At 37.9% G+C, this 17,734-nt stretch overlaps 1 protein-coding gene across 6 annotated transcripts in view; it reads right to left on the bottom strand.

The window, feature by feature from the left end:
- Positions 1–923: 923 nt before the first annotated feature.
- SPAST (spastin) overlaps positions 924–17,734 on the bottom strand; it is a 35,975-nt gene continuing 19,164 nt past the window's right edge. For all 6 annotated transcript variants that reach the window (XM_068676400.1, XM_068676399.1, XM_068676403.1 and 3 more), the window contains 10 exons: positions 14,997–15,071; positions 13,763–13,834; positions 13,177–13,252; positions 12,520–12,611; positions 11,729–11,808; positions 10,888–10,930; positions 10,148–10,227; positions 6,686–6,756; positions 5,823–5,863; positions 924–4,751 (listed from right to left, as the gene is read on the bottom strand). In XM_068676400.1, coding sequence (XP_068532501.1) covers positions 4,629–4,751; positions 5,823–5,863; positions 6,686–6,756; positions 10,148–10,227; positions 10,888–10,930; positions 11,729–11,808; positions 12,520–12,611; positions 13,177–13,252; positions 13,763–13,834; positions 14,997–15,071 — 753 coding nt within the window. In that variant the 3' untranslated portion in view covers positions 924–4,628. The remainder of the gene's footprint in view (positions 4,752–5,822; positions 5,864–6,685; positions 6,757–10,147; positions 10,228–10,887; positions 10,931–11,728; positions 11,809–12,519; positions 12,612–13,176; positions 13,253–13,762; positions 13,835–14,996; positions 15,072–17,734) is intronic.

Below are 17,734 nucleotides of genomic sequence, written 5' to 3'. Positions count from 1 at the left end.
AAGAAACTGAAGCATTCTGATTTGACCCACAGGGTTTAGCCAATACATTTAACCCCCAGAAGAGTGTTTACCTTGCCAATTATTGCTGAACTCAGGAGGTAGTTATTGACAAGTTACATAGTTTTCACCAAAATGGTTAATTTACAAGAGAAGGAGTAAGAATGTAATACACATTTACTTTAGATGATCCTGTCTTTGCAGGAAACTAAAGTTTACTTCCACATCCTGTTGAATTATAGTAACAGTATTTAAAGGAAAAAAAAAAAATCTACTGGTCATCTCTTAGGATGACCAACAGTTACTCCAAGCATGGAAATTCAAGTAGATGAAACAACATCCTTCAACACTGAACAGCAACTCAGGAGAATCTAACAGTGAAATCAGCAACTGCCTCTAATTAGCACCATGATCAAAGTAACTTCTTGCGTGTACTACCTGCCTGCTACATTTCATTCTATTTCTGATAGCTGGTAGAGGACCCCTACACTAAAAATATAGGAGCCTAAGACTGCTACAGAATCAGTGGAGGTCTGTAACCTACAATAGTGCCAGTGCTTGCCGTCTCCCAGAGCTGCCACATGCAGAAGCATCACTAAAGCGTTAGAAAAGCTAAACTTATCTTAGGCACAACTACACATTATCCCTGTCTTGGGGAGGAAAGCAGTAGACAAATCTAGGGCACGAAGTTTCACCACAGATGGTTAAGCAAGTCTTAAGTAGAATGGTGCTTTCCATATCAGTTGCAGAACAGATATTTCAGTTAAATTTGGCAACATATCTGGCTTCAGCATTCCCGGTGGTGCCTTGTACTGAAATTTCACAAAGTGTACCCTGTAGCAGTGCCAACCCGTGCTAAAACCTGCTTGTTTAGAATAGGAAAAAAAAACAAAAAACAACAACAAAAACAAAACAACAACAAAAACTTATTCTACACCAGAAGGTAAGTTTAATTGTCACAGGAAGTTGTATGCATAAAAACCATCATTTTAATCACATTCAAGAGAGTCTAACAGTGTAATCAGCATGTGCCTCTAATTAGTGCAGTGACAAGCACTTCCTTCTCCATTCAGAGATTCCATTCTTCTCAGTTTTCAAGTGTTGCTATCACATTTGATATCTACATAAAGCAATTTGCAGGGCCATATTCAACAAAACTGTATTAGTGCCTGACTTTCTGATGTAGTCAGAGATGAGCATTCTGCCCTGAAACCTCTTCCTAATGTACTGAACTCCATAAATCTAAGAGAGAGCAGAATAGACTATGTGCATAAATATCCTAGTTCAAGGTTTCAGCTTCTATTTCATGTTCCATACTATTTTCTTAGCCACATGAAGAGAACCAGTACAAGTTTCATGTACTCTCCACAAGAGTCAACATTAATAAAAGGGACATCATAACACGAGATACTCTCATTTTAAGGAAGAGCATAAATACAGTGCTTCATATTTTCCCCCCTACTGTTTTGCCACCAGAAGCAGTAACCTGCTGCCTTAGCACATATTGTTACCAACAGGCAGAAGCACAGAACAGGCATTTCCTGCTTAATAAGAGGCAAAGATGTGTAAGGAAGGTTGTCAAAAAACAAAAGGGGCTTGTTCTACGTTTTTTTTTTTTAATTTATTTATTTCCCCTTCCCTCCAATCAGTAACTATTAAACTTTACATCAGTAAAACATATGCAGAGGGCCAGACGAGCTGCTTCCTAATCATCTCAAAGAAGTAGGTCAAGTCACTCATTCATTAGCAATGGGCAGGTTCAGGGAAATGAAAAAAATAAAGACAGTTTAGAGAGTTAATGCAATCCTGCCCTTTATAAAGGTTAAAAACATCCAGGCTGCTGTCCTGATAATCCTGTGCTAATTCAAAATTATGTATTAGAACACAATCTGATTTTATGGCAAATATGGTTGTGAAGTTCTATATAAAGATACCACAGATTTATGGATTTTTTTGTTTTTAGATCCTTTATACATGGTTAATCTAGCATGCAGATGAAAATCACTGTGTTGGGAATTAGTATATGTAGCACAAGAAACCAGAAAATGTGATGTAACACCTTGAGGGGAACATAATTATTATTCAAAGACACTATTCAGAAAATAGTGTAAATGCGATTTATGAACCAAATGGCACTTGGCCATGGACTTAAAATCCAGCAGCTGTGGGGCAAATTGATGTTGCAGAACAAGATTAAGTTCTTATTACTGCATTTCAAGAGTCATTCATAGAGCTTCAGGTTCAGCCATTAGGCAGGAAACAATCGGGGCAGGATAGGTACCAAAAAGCAGTACAACATCACGCAGAGACTCCTGACCCAATCTGGTCATACAAATGAGACTAATTTCTTTCCGAGGTAGCAGCTCAGACTTATGACCCTTCGTGCTGCATGCTACTGTTTTAGCAGATGGGAAGCTCTCCCCCTACTCTTCAGGTACCTATCACATGCCAACACACATATTTGAAATCAATACCAGTATATTCCTCAAAATTAAATGAAGGAAAATTGAGTTTGATAACGAGTATTTAAGAACACTGAAGGTAATGATTCTGGTTTTAGAGGTCCCCATTTGCAAAGGATCTCAGTGAAAATTTACAAACTATACCAATGGGAAGACTGGGGGCCTTACTTAGCTTTTTGGCAGTTGGTAATAAAATAGTATCTGTATTTAGCACTATGAAGTCTATGACAAATACATATAAAATCAGCCAGGAATCTTAGACAAAGATACTCTACTGAAGGCAGAACTAAGGCAAAGCAACCAAGACATGAGATCTGAGATACTGAAATCTTTTAACATTTCTTACTTCTCCAGGAAGGTGAATCAGGGGAACAGAAATCACATTTCATTTACACCAGCCATACATTTTATAGAGTCATACCCTTAGAAGGCTAGAATTGGTTTGGTTAGACTATTTCAAAAGGCATACTAGTGTAACACAATCTTCTCTTATATTAAAAACAATGAAATAAGTTAAAAGCATCCCTGGTTCAAAAAACAGAATACCAAACATATTGCATGTGTGTGTCTCAGAATTTTTACACAGCTTCTGCTTTTTTTTTTTTTTACCTAATACCACACAGTAAGCACTGAGTCCTCTGCTGGTATTACTGTATTTGCACTGCATCAGCTATGTCTTTTTCACATATATAAAATATATTATATATAGTCAATTTTTCAGATGAGTAGTCCCAGAAATATTTAAGACTTACTCCTACCAATAAAAAAATAAGGAAAAGCTAAGAACAAAATTTCCTGTTAAGAGCAAGAGCAAACAAAATAAATAAATCAAATTAGTTAAAACAGCTGTAAACAATATGCAACTTTGTAACATCACTAAGTTTGGAGAGTTGTCTTTTTTTTTTTTTTAAATTTTAAAACTGTTCTAACAAGGAACTAGTATTCTGCCTTACAAACATCTCAGTGTTTAATTGATGCAGAATTTGTAAACAAGATGTCAGGCCTTTAGAAGTAAAGGCAAGGATGTTTTCCTTTATTACAGTATTTAAAGGCTATCACTTGTGTTTTTCTAAAAGCTTGTCATTTATATAATAAAAAAACAAGTATTTGTACAAAGATGCAGTTTCTTTTAAAAAAGCAGATCAGTCGAGTGTTTCATACTTTAATACATAATCCAAAACATATGAAAGCTATAAAAACATTAATGTGTGCCGTGTATTAAACATGTAGCCTTGTGTTTTAATGCTTACATGTGTAGATTAAAAAAATTATCACAATGGAAATTTTACTTTCAATTACTGTAACCAGACCAGACCAAAAGACAAAGTAGAAACACATTGTTTCTCAAACTTGACAATTAGCATCACTTACTCTCTCAGACATCAGCTGGGCTTCAAGTCATACACCATAAGCGTAAGCTAACATTCTACCAATGGAAGCGTTACAAAATGCATGAAGAGAAAATACTGCCAGTAAATGAATGTCTTAGTCTATTTTTTATTTAGTCTTTCTTTTAAAACAGTTTGAACTGGTTTTATATGCTTTTTTGCTGTTCTGCTATCAAAGGTCTTTTTTAAAACTGTTCTGTGAACAATGCAGTCACATTACAACTAAACAAAAAGACAAATAATAACAGACCAGCTGCATTTTACATTTTAATAATCTTAATCTCCCAGTGCTGTTCTTCGTCTTTGCATAGGGAAATTGTTTTATTTGGCACATTAAGGGTAAAAAAAAGTCAAAAACAGCCGAAGTTTACAAAAACCCAACCGTAAATTAGTAGTTGTCAGGAAGAAAGCCAGACATTAGTGTGTCATGGCAAAATTAAAAACAAAGATAACACACAGAACATAAGGAAAAGGTCATCCAATGATAAATATCATCAGAGCCCTCTAGCTGAAACAAAATACACATATTATTGTTCAAACTATGATCAGATTGCTAGGAATCTTATCCCAAGTCCTATTGTGCTCTTACTTACAGTGTGTAAATCCTCCCTAAATGGTAAGGAGGCTTTGATGAACACATTTCACATTGTATAATTTCTTCTTGCTCTCAAGTTTTAATGCAGATACTTAAAGATCTGTAAAGTCCTGTAAACTGTTTGCTTTCCAGTAGCCTGTACCAATTGCTCCTCAGGCAGCACTTTGTTTCACAGCAAGTCGTGTTTCACACTGTGGTATCTCCAAAGTCCTTGTTCCAGCGAATATATGCTTCCAGGGTCTGAGGGCTCAAACTGCGCTTTATCTTCTTCAACGACTCGGTGAAATCTGATAATTTGATATTTCTCATCTAAAAGAAAAGCGAAATACCTCCAGGTCACAAGTGGTTTATGCCCTTCAGTTTATTCACGAAGTAATTCAGTATTCACTTTTAACAAAGAATGTTCTAGGGATGCTTCCTCTGATCTGACACATAAGTCTTTTGTAAATTAAGATTATCAGCATTTAGAGTTTTATTGTAACATTTGGTAGTCATGTCAGACTTAATAGCATATGAAACTGTGTTACTACTTCCTATTCCACTAGGTGGTGCAAGCCAGTGCCTATCAGGGCACAGGACTGAGTGAAGAGTAGTTGGACATGTGACTTTTTTAAAGTCTTTGTGGTAAAGCTCTGCAGACCAGGAGAGTAGGTGGAAGACAAGCAAAGTGCATGAAAGAGCAGTCTCATCGTTAAACGAGTATTAACATTACAACTGGTGAAGATCCCCCAGGTTTTGTTGGGACTGGAGTTTCCAAACTATGGGAGGGAAACTTGCATTCACAAAAAAGGGACTGTTCTTCCTGGAAGAAATCCTTCCATCTCTTTGTAGCCTTAGCCATGCTCTAAGGCTAAATGTAGTAAGCAACATGGAAATTAAGTTCTTCATAGTTTTCCCTACATAACTGTGGTTTCCATGTGCATTTTGAAAAGAAAATTTTATATAGAGGACTAATCTCTTCTTTTTTCTTTATGTTTATAAATAAAAACATATCTGTTTTAAAATCACACAGAGATTCTTCCTAAGACGACTTGTCTTATGTAAAGCTGGGAAAAAAATAATAGTTTGATGTAATAATTCCAGGAAGGTTTTGGGGGAGTAACACCAAGAAAATGAAAGCCATGCCTCTGACATGATCTGAAGGGTAACATGAAGTTGCAATTCAGTGAGAGAAAGATAGGGCAGTTACCTGAAACTATGAAAAGCAGAAGCCTATTATCAGAAAGAGGTGCTCCTAAGTGTGATAACCAAAACCATGCAAAGAACCTCGGACATCTAAGCACAGAGTTTTCTTCGCAGTCACTATTTGACTACATGACAAATGCCTGCTGAGCATACGTTCCATTGAAAAGGGGAAACAGAACTGCTGGAATAGCGTACCTCACTGGCAGACATGTTCTTCACCTGTTCTGGTTTTAATTCTGTAAAAATAAAGAAAGATCATTGAGTTTCACAGGAAAACTCATCACTTCTGTGAGCTAAAGCATGATAGAAGTAGTTTAACCTGAAAAAAAAACAACACAGCTATGACTTATACCTCCCTGCCTCAACATAACCTCCTGTACAGAAATGTGATATTTCTCCTCTCCTTCCTCCCCATTTATCAACTCCTATCCAGGCTCCTCCCACACTGATTCATTGCAGATATTGTACAAGGCGTTAGGCAGAACTACTTCCTTCCTCAGAAAGTACAGGAACACCATCCAAACATAACAGCTGTCCTCCACCATTTTATTCCTGGAATCTACAACCCTCCCCAGCCTGAAAACATGCATAATTCTCAGGGAACTGAAAGCTACCATTAGCCAAGCATATAAAAATCAAATCAGGCAGCGCATGTAAGATTACATCTTGCCATACACAGTACGGGGGTTGCGAGTGTTCTGATCATTCTATCATTCTTCACCATTCTACAGTTTTCTACTTGAAATACTGTTATGGTATCAACATATTACAGCACACTTTTTGCTCTGAGGGCACAGGAAAAAGAAACATAGATGGGATTGCCAAGGCTGACATTAAAGACATTTAAAAAATGTTTTATTTGGAAACCAGGAACAGGTGGAAGAAACATTATGCAGTCTCTTCTCAAAATGGACTTGCATGGGAACTGATTTGCCAGCAAAGTAAAGCCTGCGTACCTTAATGCATACATTGTTAATCAACCACTCTAAATTAACATTTCAAAGTCTCCAAGGGCACTGAGTTTTTGCAAAGCCTAAATATAAAGCCATCCAACTTACCTCGGATAGGACCCAGTGCTGCATCCTTTGCTAACGCAGTTAAATCACTCCCAGAGTATCCATCTGTCATTCTTTGTAAAAGCAAAAAGTAGGGAGTAAGGAAAAATAAAAAGCTTTAAATGCTTAAGTATTTTAATTACACATGGTTAACATGTTACTTAATCAGAAAAAGAATACTATTAAAATGTTGGTTTTGCGAGTTCAATAAACCACATTAATAAACTACAAGTGCATTCAACTTAGATGATTTATATTTAAAAGTCTTCTCTAGCTTAAATTTAGGTACAGATAGTCAAGTCCTGCATAATTTGCTAAGGAAAGTAAAAAGAGCAGCCAACTAAGATTTGCAGATGAAAACTAACCCCAAGAACGTTACTACTTCTGTTACAAGAATGTCCTACCACCAGTTTGTCGTGATTTGCTGCAGGTGAGTATAAAACCAAAAAGCAACTGTCCTGTAAATCAATACAATGAGAATCCAATACCACGCATTTTGATGATTTGATCAGGTGACTGGTTTTCTGAATAAAACTTCTGGTTGACACCGGAGCCATACAAAGGGTAAAAGCAGGCATTACTAAAAATCTAACAGTGTTTGGGTTTGAAAGTGATAGTTTCACAGTATGCCTTTTGTGGAAAGCAACAGCAGGAGCTGACTAGTGGATGCCAGAGAAGAAAACATTCTATTAATTCAGCAGAGTAACAAGTCTTAAGAGCAGCACCTTGTTGCTTAGCAAGCTGCAGTACAAACAGCATTAATTTTGGTGGAAGACCTTTTTCCAGTGTTGAATACTCAGTAAGATAGACTATATTCTCAATGTACTTGGCAAGCAATTCTCAGGATTGGCAGTCTGCATCTTAGTAGAGAACCGAAACTGCCTCCTACAGTGTACACAATGGAAAACAGGTCTCTCTCATAGCCTAAGTCTAACTCGTCAACTTATTCCCATGTTGAAGCCTTAAATACTTCAAAGATTAAAGCTCTCCACTGAACTGAGAAGCCACAAATACTGCTAATACAGGTGAAAAGAAGTAAGGATTACCTAAAGAAAAGAAAAAAAGAAAAAACAATTTATAGCAGTGACTGGCTACAACAAGAAGTCAAAACCAACACAGGTTCCTTGAAGGAAAGCCATGCCTAACTTACTATCCTTTTATGACAGTTACCCACCTAGGGGTGGAAGGAAAGGCAGTGAATAGGTTTTGGGTGGGTTTTAGCAAACAAGTTTTTGATAGTCTCTCACAGTATCCTTCTGGACATCTGTTACACAGCTATATAACTACACGATGCAACAGGCAAACACTTGGCCAACAGGTGAGGCTCCAAGAGTTACAGTAAGTGTGGTACAATCGGGTTGGCAGCCAGTCAGTCACTAGTGGGGTTCCCTGAGACTCAATTTCAGGGCCAGTTCTCAATTTTTATTTTTTAAAACCATTAACTTGGGACTATTCAGTCAATAACTCCTGGGCACAGGAGCTGAGATGCACAAAATAAGTTTGCAGACAATACGAAATTAGGAGGAACCCTTGATTCCCTTGGGGATAGAAAGGCCTTATAGAGACATCGTCATAAATTAGAGCACATCAATCTTAACAAAATCCAGCTAATTCTGGATTCTATATCTGGGATGATGCAATCCTAGATGTATGTATGGGGGACATGTGGAGTGCAGGCCTGCAGAAAGAGACCCAGGGGTTTTTGTTGATGGTAAGCTTAATAAAAGTCACAGCATGCCCTGGAAGACAAAAGGGCCAACCATATCCTGGGGCATAAGCACAGCATAGCCAGCCAAGTCAACAGAAGTGATTGTCCCACTACACTCTGCATTGGTGCAGCCTCACCTGGAGGTACTGTGCACAGTTCTGGGCTCCACAGTATGCAGATATAAAGATATTAGAATATGCCCAAAGGGCACAAGAAAGATGGTGAAGGCTCTACAGGGTAATAGGTACGGGGAGCAGCTGAGGCCCCTTGTTTTGTTCAGCCCCAAGCAGAGCAGGCTGAGGGGAGGCCTCATGGCGGCCTGCAGCTCCCTCACGAGGGGAGCGGAGGGGCAGGTGCTGAGCTCTGCTCTCTGGGGACAGCGACAGGACCAGAGGGAACGGCATGGAGCTGGGACAGGGGAGGGTCAGGCTGGGGGTTAGGGAAAGGGTCTGCACACAGAGGGTGGTCAGCACTGGGACAGGCTCCCCAGGGTAGTGGTCACAGCACCGACCTGCTGGAGTTCAAGAAGTGATTCTATGATTCTAAGTGTTGGGACAGCGCTCACATTTGGGTTAACTCTTAGGTGGTCAGAAGTTGGACTTAATGATCCGCGTGGGTCTCTTCCAAATTGGGATATTCTACAATAAACTTCATAGCCCTGCCTTCTGGAGATAACAATGTTATAGTTTACAAGGAATTGCAGAGGAGAGAAGGAAGTTCACAGAATCATAAAGGAGGTTAAATTCCTGTTTCTTCTGGAGTGGAAAAAAAGATGAGATGGAACACACAAGGCTCTTGACCTTGGTCTTTTGTCTAAATTCTTCCAGAAGAAGTGTACTTAAGTTGCATTTGTAATTTGGTGTGTAAATTTGCAGTTAGAATACAAATCACTGCCTTCTTCCTCCAGCTAGCTATCACTGCAGCCTAAGTATGGCCTCAGCTAGCATCCTTGAATTACAGAGTACTTATTCAGGTGGATTATACGCCAAGTTTCTGTAACATTATTAAGAGGTTGACAAATGCCACACCCAATAGTGTACTCGCCTCTTGTGTACTACCACAAACAGAAACAGAGACTGAAGTACATCCACTTGAATATTTGGTTACTCACAGTCAGTTTTTACTCCTTCCTGCCCAAGGCACTTTACCTACTTGTTAGTCTACCTTCCTTCACACCCACTACATTTACTTCTGAAGATGGAGAACAGCACTACTGTGTCAACATTAATGATGAAAAACAAAACACAACACCTAGCTTTGTCATAGGAAAGGCCTTTAACTTGCATTTTTCCAAACATACATGAAATTGAGAAGAACCTAAAATTATCCAGTGCTTGCTCTGTTATGTTGGTAATATCTTTAATAAACCCAGCAGACAACCAAATAAAAGTTGCTTTTGAAATGCATGAGCAATGCAAAACCGGTATTTGCATCATGGAGGAGAGCTGGACTGCCTGAGGGATTAGCGAAGAGAAGCATCTCCCTCTCATCTCCACAGAAAGAAGTACAGAACAGCATGTTTCAACATCAGAAGCCTAGCCAGTTAGTACAGGGAAAAAACAAGCACATATGTATACAAGGGTATAGGAAAACGATTTCCTACAGCCTGAAACCTTCCTAAAATACATCTAATGCATTGACAGTAAGTTTTATCACTTTTGTATGATCAACAACATCAGTTACATTTCGAATGAATAAAATAGTCTGAATGAATTTAGTAGATAAGTATTTATTTAGTATAGTTACAGAATTCTTACCTAGCTAGTTGTGCCAACTCTTTTTGGGTCAATGGACTTCCTTGCTTGCTTAGAAGATTTCTTAGCAAAATCAACCTTGTCTAAAGAAAAAAAAGAAAACAGATTTTTATGTAAAAACTGATTTTTATGATACACAAAATTGCAACAACAGAACTATCTGTTTGTCAGGTTAGCTTTTGCGCTTCACTGGTTTAAACTCGCCTATAGAGCTTTTGTGGATTAGACTGTACACGATAGTCTCCCCAGAGGAAGAGAGAGGGATTTGCTAATAATGAGGACAAGGGTCATGCTTGCTCTAAAAAGGCACTAAATAATAAGAATGTTAGAATCCTCATCAAAAGCCCTAAATTGCTGTTCAGCTAAAAAATATTAAGAAAAGTACTTTCATCTTTTGCAGTAAACACTCCTCTAGCCAACCAAACCTGCTCCTGCATGCCATATTTCAGACTTGTCAATGCCTGCCTGTATGTAAGGCAACACCGCACTAACAAAGTAGATACTAACAGATTTGCTAATATCAAGGGTAGAAAAATGCAACTGATTAATGTAGTTGCCAGAATTAAAACACAGTGTATATGGCCAAGCTGGGTCAGAAATTAAATTTAAAAAAAAAAAAAAACAATCATCCATTAGGGCTAGTTAAGGATAATGTACAAAATGCTTTTTGGGGGATTGTTTTGTTTTTCTTTCAAATACAATTGATCTAAAATTGAAGAAAATACATAGAAACCAATACTTACTTCCTCATTTGGTAAAGATACATATACCCGTTTAGTGAATCGTCTAGGAAAAAACACATATATAAATACAAGCACTTCTGTAGTTTTGTGGTGCATACAGATCTAGCATTTGGTTTGATAGATATGTCAATTTCACTTACATAATCTAGTTCTAGAGAGTAGAACTACAAATTAAATAAATAACATGCATGAGCTGCTGGTGTCACCTTACTCTTCTTGAAGTCATGAAACTCCTTCCAAAGAGAAAACAATCTAAAGGTAAATATATCACTACCAGCAAAAATAAATAAATAAATAAATAAATGAAGCATCCCCTCACAGGAGGACTTCTGAATTATTAAAAATGCAATTCATTTGTTCAGACAGTGCCTATTTTCCTCAATCAAAAACGAAGAGAAGCAAACACGAGAATTTGCAGCAAAAATAAGTCCTAAGGCAAATCTACAGCAAGATCTTCAACCACAGGTGACATCGAAACTCCAATATTTGCACGGAAGAAATACTAGATTTCATTCATTACATTTCTTTCTTCAGGCTGTCATTTAGTTCCAAACATAAAAGAAGCAGTATGTAAGATACGTGAGAGTTAGAAAATGCTGACTTAGTCTCCACAGGCACTGCTGTGTTAGACAACAGCAAGACTGCCATACTTGTGCAGATGTATCCCAAAAGAGAAGAGACAAGCACCTCTTTGAGAAAGTAAATAATTTTCTTTTGCCAAACAATTTTGCCTAATTAGTCCAAGACATAGAACAAGCAGGACACTAAACATCAAAACCTGCTGTTCATAAAACAAGCATCATATGATTGCCTTCAAAGAAGAGAAGAGACGTTTTGATACCTGAGAACAGCATCATCAAGCTCCTGTGGCCTGTTTGTTGCTCCCATCACAAGAATTCTGTCCTCTCCAGAAGACTGCACCTACATAACGCAGAAAGGCAAGACAGCTTTCAGTTAACATCATATAGTTAGTGACTTGTTATGCATTCAGTGCACTGATGGGATTTTACTGTTTTTAAAGGCAATTAACTTGGCCTTTATACAAATAATATTGTAAGGGCATAATAATAAAAAAGTAAAAAATTTTAATAAATTGTGTATACCAATGATCTGCACTAGTCTGTCTGAAATCATTATCACTTAAGTCTCACATTACCCCTTAACAAAGTGCACTTTTATGAGGCAGATCCCTTAAAGAAAAAAAGGATACTAGTTAAAACTCATTTAATTCTCTTTTATTTACCAAAAAGAAACATGCAATTGCAAACAAAGATTCACCTCTGCCTAACCCTCCCAAGTGTCCTTGCTCTGTAAAATCACTTGTTCTCAAAGCTCCTTTATTATAGCCATTTGTTATCCTTTCCTCTCTTTTCTCTGTTCAACCTATTATTTCAGCTCCAGATTACTGTCTCCTACCTTTCAACTCAGACCAAATTTTCCAGAATATTGTAGTACGCAGGCAAAAAACAGCAATAAAAAAAAAGTTTGCCAACCAAGGGGGTGGTTTGGGAATACTGGAGAAAAAAAAAACAGCAGCCAAATAGAATTTGTGCTTCATCTGCAACTTGTACAGGCATCTACTACATTAGCCAATTCTGCTAAATCAATCAACAACTAGGACTAGATACTTACACCATCAAATTCTATTAAAAATTCTGTTTTTAGACGCCTACTGGCATCATGTTCACCTTCTCGTCTTTCACACAGAAGGCTATCAACTTCATCTAAAAAAACAACAGAAGAAATACACCTTAGTTATGCATACAACACTGAAGTCTTCGTAGCCCCTTAAGTTCTTTCACTAATATAGGGCTCCAGAAAGAAAGATCAAATCTTTTTTTCTGTAGGAGACAGACACATCCATTTTTAATATTTAAGCAAACATTAAAAGCTTGTCTAATTTTCTGACTAGATTTACCATGCTGCTGTGTGTTGTCATTTAAATATGCAATACAAACCATAGATCAGATAAAAAAAACCTTGCTGGATAATAAACTGTAACTCGGGACAAGCAAAGCCTATTCTTATGTTTGAAGTTTAACGTTAAAATGATCTTGTTCTGTAAAGGTAGTAAAGGCTGTGTGTTCTTGGTGCTATTTTTTCCCCTATCGGCACTAAAATAGCAGCAATCTAACATGTTCTGTTGGAACTGATTAGCCAGCAGATCATAACCAAGACGTTGCCTTTACACTACAGAATTACCCCAAGTAGTTCACCTGGCAATTCAAACTTAAGTCGTCAAAATGTTTAAGGAAGTACACAAAAAGTCAACAGCGTTTAATGTCTTACCAATAAAAATTATAGAAGGCTGAAGTTCTCTTGCCACTGCAAATAGAGCACGCACCAGTTTCTCACCTTCACCCACCTGAAACAACAATAAACTGTTTTTTAGAAGGAGTTTAGAAAGCGTTTATTAAAAGACCCCTCACACAAGGACTTCCAGAAAAAAAAAATATTCTGACAAAACAAACACACTTAATCCACTGGTACATGCCTAGCTAGGTTACCAGTAGCTGAGTGTTTTATACACTTTTTTTTTTGTCTTAAATATCACAACTTCACTTATGATTCCAGTTGGGACATCAAGAGGTTTTGGTACCTAAATCGTGAGAGATCTTAGACCATTATTTTCTTAAAAGAGAAGAAAAAACAACCACCACTCCTCCGTATCACAGCCAGTATCATCCTGAACTGCAAAAAAAGCCTTTGACACTGAGTTATCACAAGCATAAACCACTGTTTTTACTTCACAAGTCACTTCCCTAAGGACTTCATATTTACTATATGCAACCAGTTCAAAGACTTGTCAGAAGTCCTGTCCTTCTTAAGCCCCAACTATAGCACATGTGTTTTCAGATTAATACAATTTACTTACATATTTTGAAGTTAGGCTTGCTGCACTTATATTGAAGAAAGTGGCATTGGACTCTGCAGCAACTGCTTTGGCCTAAGACAGAAAAGAAGTACTTTTTAAAACAAATTGACAAGACCTCTGTAGCTCTCACTGATATTCTTAATAGTCCTTTGAAAACCCCCTACACTTCTCTAATCACAACACCTCCACAGCCAACTACAACTTGCTTACTGAAGAATACCAGTCTCCAGCTTCTCTCAATGTATCATGAGAAGCTACTGAAAACAGTTTTAACTCATTTAGGGTAGTAATTTAGGATAGCAGTTGAATCAAGCCACGTTAACATTATTATTTTTTCCTCCTCATCCCATCTATACAAAAACTGCTTTCAGAGGAAAGCTAGAAAAAAGAATCAGTTCAGCCAGAATGCATTACCTTCTTCCTTAACAGCTTCACCATACTCAAGAAGTTATGGTTCCCTAGTTTTACGGGGCTTTTTTGGCAGGGGTGAGGGGAGGGTTGTGGGTTTTGTTTGTTTTGAACTGATTACCAATTGAGTTCCAATAGGTTAACCTAACAGAAGAGCCCAAGTGAGCCGCTCAGCAGTCCTGCTCATGTGTTTCATAGCTTCAGCAAAGGCAGCGTGCAGCTGCAGCTTGCCACGTGATGCGGGAGGATGCGCCCAGCTCAGCTGCACCAGGACACACAGTGTTCCCTGGCTGCTGCACAGCCATTTCACTCCAGCTCCCTCAACTCTGCACGTCAGGCTGTAAAACAAGGAGCCAGGCAGTTCTCCAGCACTTGCATTTCTCACACAGCGGTGTGGAAGGCAGACAACTCCTTTCTTGCTACTGTGCTCTCTCCCCAGTTCCAAAAAATACTCATATTTCTGCTATGTTTTAGTGGAGAGCAGGCTATTTTTAAGTGCTGCTTTATACAAACAATTAACCACGTTACTTTCATTCTCTCTGAAAATAAAATTTAGACATTACATTTTTTCCACATACACAGCTGGAGGAGCTCTGCTAGAAGTTCTAACAGCGTTCACAGAGCAATGTACAGACATAACACCAATAAGCTTCCAGTTAAAGCACAATATATCTAAATTTTTCCATAAAAGATGGCACTTTAAGAGTAGTTCTAAATTACGCAACATAAAGGTTACTTGGAAAAACAAGTGCAGAAAAACTGAAAGCCACCCCACATGGTTACATTCTAAGCCCACCAACTCATGCATGCAGTAGCGTTTTCTCACCAGCATTGTCTTCCCATTTCCTGGTGGGCCAAACAGCAACAGTCCACGTGCAGGAGCTCTAAGTCCTGTAAATAACTTGAAAAATACACAATCATAAATTACCTTGGAAGAGCTGAAGTGCTAGAAACTTAGCATAAATATATAAACACTTGGCAAGATCACTACATGGAGAACTCGTGACGATGATTTTTAAATTTTTTTTTTTTTTTTTTTTGTAAAACTATGAAAAAATCTGAGTTTTATTAAATACCAAAGGAAATCCTAAAGTCTGTTTCTAGGCCTTACCAACATTAACAGTCTCCAATTAGCTTAAATCCTAGGATCACAATTCTGCTTTATCAACAATGATTGTTGCATCCAAAAGCAAGCCATTTAATCTCGGCTGGGGGATGACAAAGAAACGCTGATATACCTTTATAAGAAAATGACTAAAGATTAAGGAATGGCTTACATTGGCAATGATAGCAACAGTTCTCCAGCTGTATGTATTTTTTAGGGAATTTCTACATTTTATTACTGACTTGCCCTAATGCAGGTGCCTATCATCTCTCACACAACGGTTAAATTACACCATGATAATTCTGGGCACGGACACACTGTGAAGGGAGCATAAGAGGCAGTAATATATTCCCAAAGACCAGCCTACCAGGCTAAAGCAACAAATTCCATGTAAAAATGTGAGGCAGTGTGCACACGCAGGTGTGCAGTAGGAGGGTAAAAGCAGTGTTCCTTTTAACTCCATATAGAAGAACCACTTCATCTTTTTTTTTTTTTTTTTTAAATGAAGGTCTTGAAGACTTACGCCTTAACCTGAAGGTATTTAAAGTATTACTTCACCACCACCTACTCCCTCCAAATTCCACTGGTAATCTCCTCACTCCCACTTCGCACTGGATTCATTTTTCCTACGCTATGAAATTGCACAGATCATACCTCCCATCACAGAAAGCAAGTGCACGCTTTCTCACACAATGCATCTCTTCTGTTTTTTCTGTAGCCTGTTTTACCACTTTCAAGAGTTTCAGAGTTCTGTTTTTGGCTTCACACTCATTCCTCCATTCTAGCTTCCAGTAATTCCAATAAACAAAGAGAACGGACAGTATGGAGGCACTTATATATACACCATGTCTGAAGCCCACTGGCAACAGACACTCCTTTCCTCATTATCCAACATCAGAAATGGTTCCATTAACAATTTAGTGTTTCTATAACATGACCAACCAACATGGATTTTCTCTATTATTTCATTATAAACAGGATTGCTTGTTTTGCTTGATCCCTAAAAACAGGGCATAGGAACATGTTAACATGGTAACTAACACATACCACCTGCACCACTGATTTATTGAGCACTTTCATCTGGATGACTCTGTATTTCTGCTTTCCATGCTGCACACCACTACATGCACCCCCTGCCTCACTTTTTATTATGAATTGTTCTTTCAGAGTTCTACCATTTTCAGATATTCCAGACCAAATTTACAACTCTCACGTTGATCTTCTCCTATACAGTTAAGCTACAACTGTCATGTATCACTAAGACACACCAAGCTTTTGAAGTTTTTATTAATAGACTAATATTAAATATGGCCTGAACTAATTGCTACTGTTTTATTGGCATCTTATTACTGAAATGGTTGCCATCGCATCTCTAGCCAGCATTTTCATTCACCTCAACTTTTGCTCTCCTACAAAAGTACTGTTAATTGGTTTGTTTAAACAAGAATGTTGAGGTTAAAACTAAAGTACTATTTAATTGATTAAATAACCCCCCTATAGTTACCACATTTACCATGTTTACATATAAGAAAAAAAAGCCTTTTTTCCTCCAGGGAACTAAGTTTAAGAATTAATAGGATTCTCTGTCCTTGTTATATCTCAACCTACACCAACACCAGATCCACTGCTAACTACACTATTATGAAAGAGATCTTACTGAAAACATCAACTACTATTGAAGGAGTCATAACTATTCCAAGGCTCACATTTCAAAGTCCTTCCCACCCAGCTCATTGTACTGGCGTTACTGAACAACCAACTTTACATACTAAAGCACTGTAATAACAGAGACAGTATAATGACATTTGCCTTCTGTGTGAGAACACCTGAGCATGCATATTTAATGCCAAAGCTTATTTTCCCACAGGTCTGGTATTCCTCTGACGCAACGCCAGCTTTAAGTTTCTTCCCCACCACACTTCAAATCCAGAAACTGCATTACAGGGAACAGGAAGAGCAGAGAGCAACTCCAGTCACCAGCCAATGTCACAAAAGACTCCCCAGAAACAAAGAACAAACGGCAATTTCACTTGAATAATCAGCGCTGCAGTAAAGCACTGCATGCAGTCTGTGCAAGAGTTTCTAGCAAGTGCAGCAACTATAGGAAACCATTAACTTCACACAAAAAAAGCTCAGAATTCCAATGCAATATAGGCTAGACCTCAATCCGAGTAGTCAAAGTAATTGGGGTACCACCTACAATAAATTAATCAAAAGCCTAAATAACTAATTTCCACTCAGCCAAGTAAAAAGCAAATCTACCCTCAGATGTTATACACCTCAATATACTTGTTCACTGCTATGCTTCCTTGCATCCTTTCCTGCTGTGAATAGGCTGTTCAGATTATCCAGAGAACTGACCACAATAAAAAATTAATATTTTCTAAATCCAATAATGCCATGAGGTAAGTCACCTATGCAATCTCCCATGTTTCACTCTTCCACTTCTGAGCTTTGTC

This window comes from Anas acuta, chromosome 3, assembly GCF_963932015.1.
Source record: "Anas acuta chromosome 3, bAnaAcu1.1, whole genome shotgun sequence".
NCBI lineage: Eukaryota > Metazoa > Chordata > Aves > Anseriformes > Anatidae > Anas > Anas acuta.
Note: the sequence above shows the minus strand (reverse complement) of the source record. Positions and strands in the feature narration are given on the sequence as shown.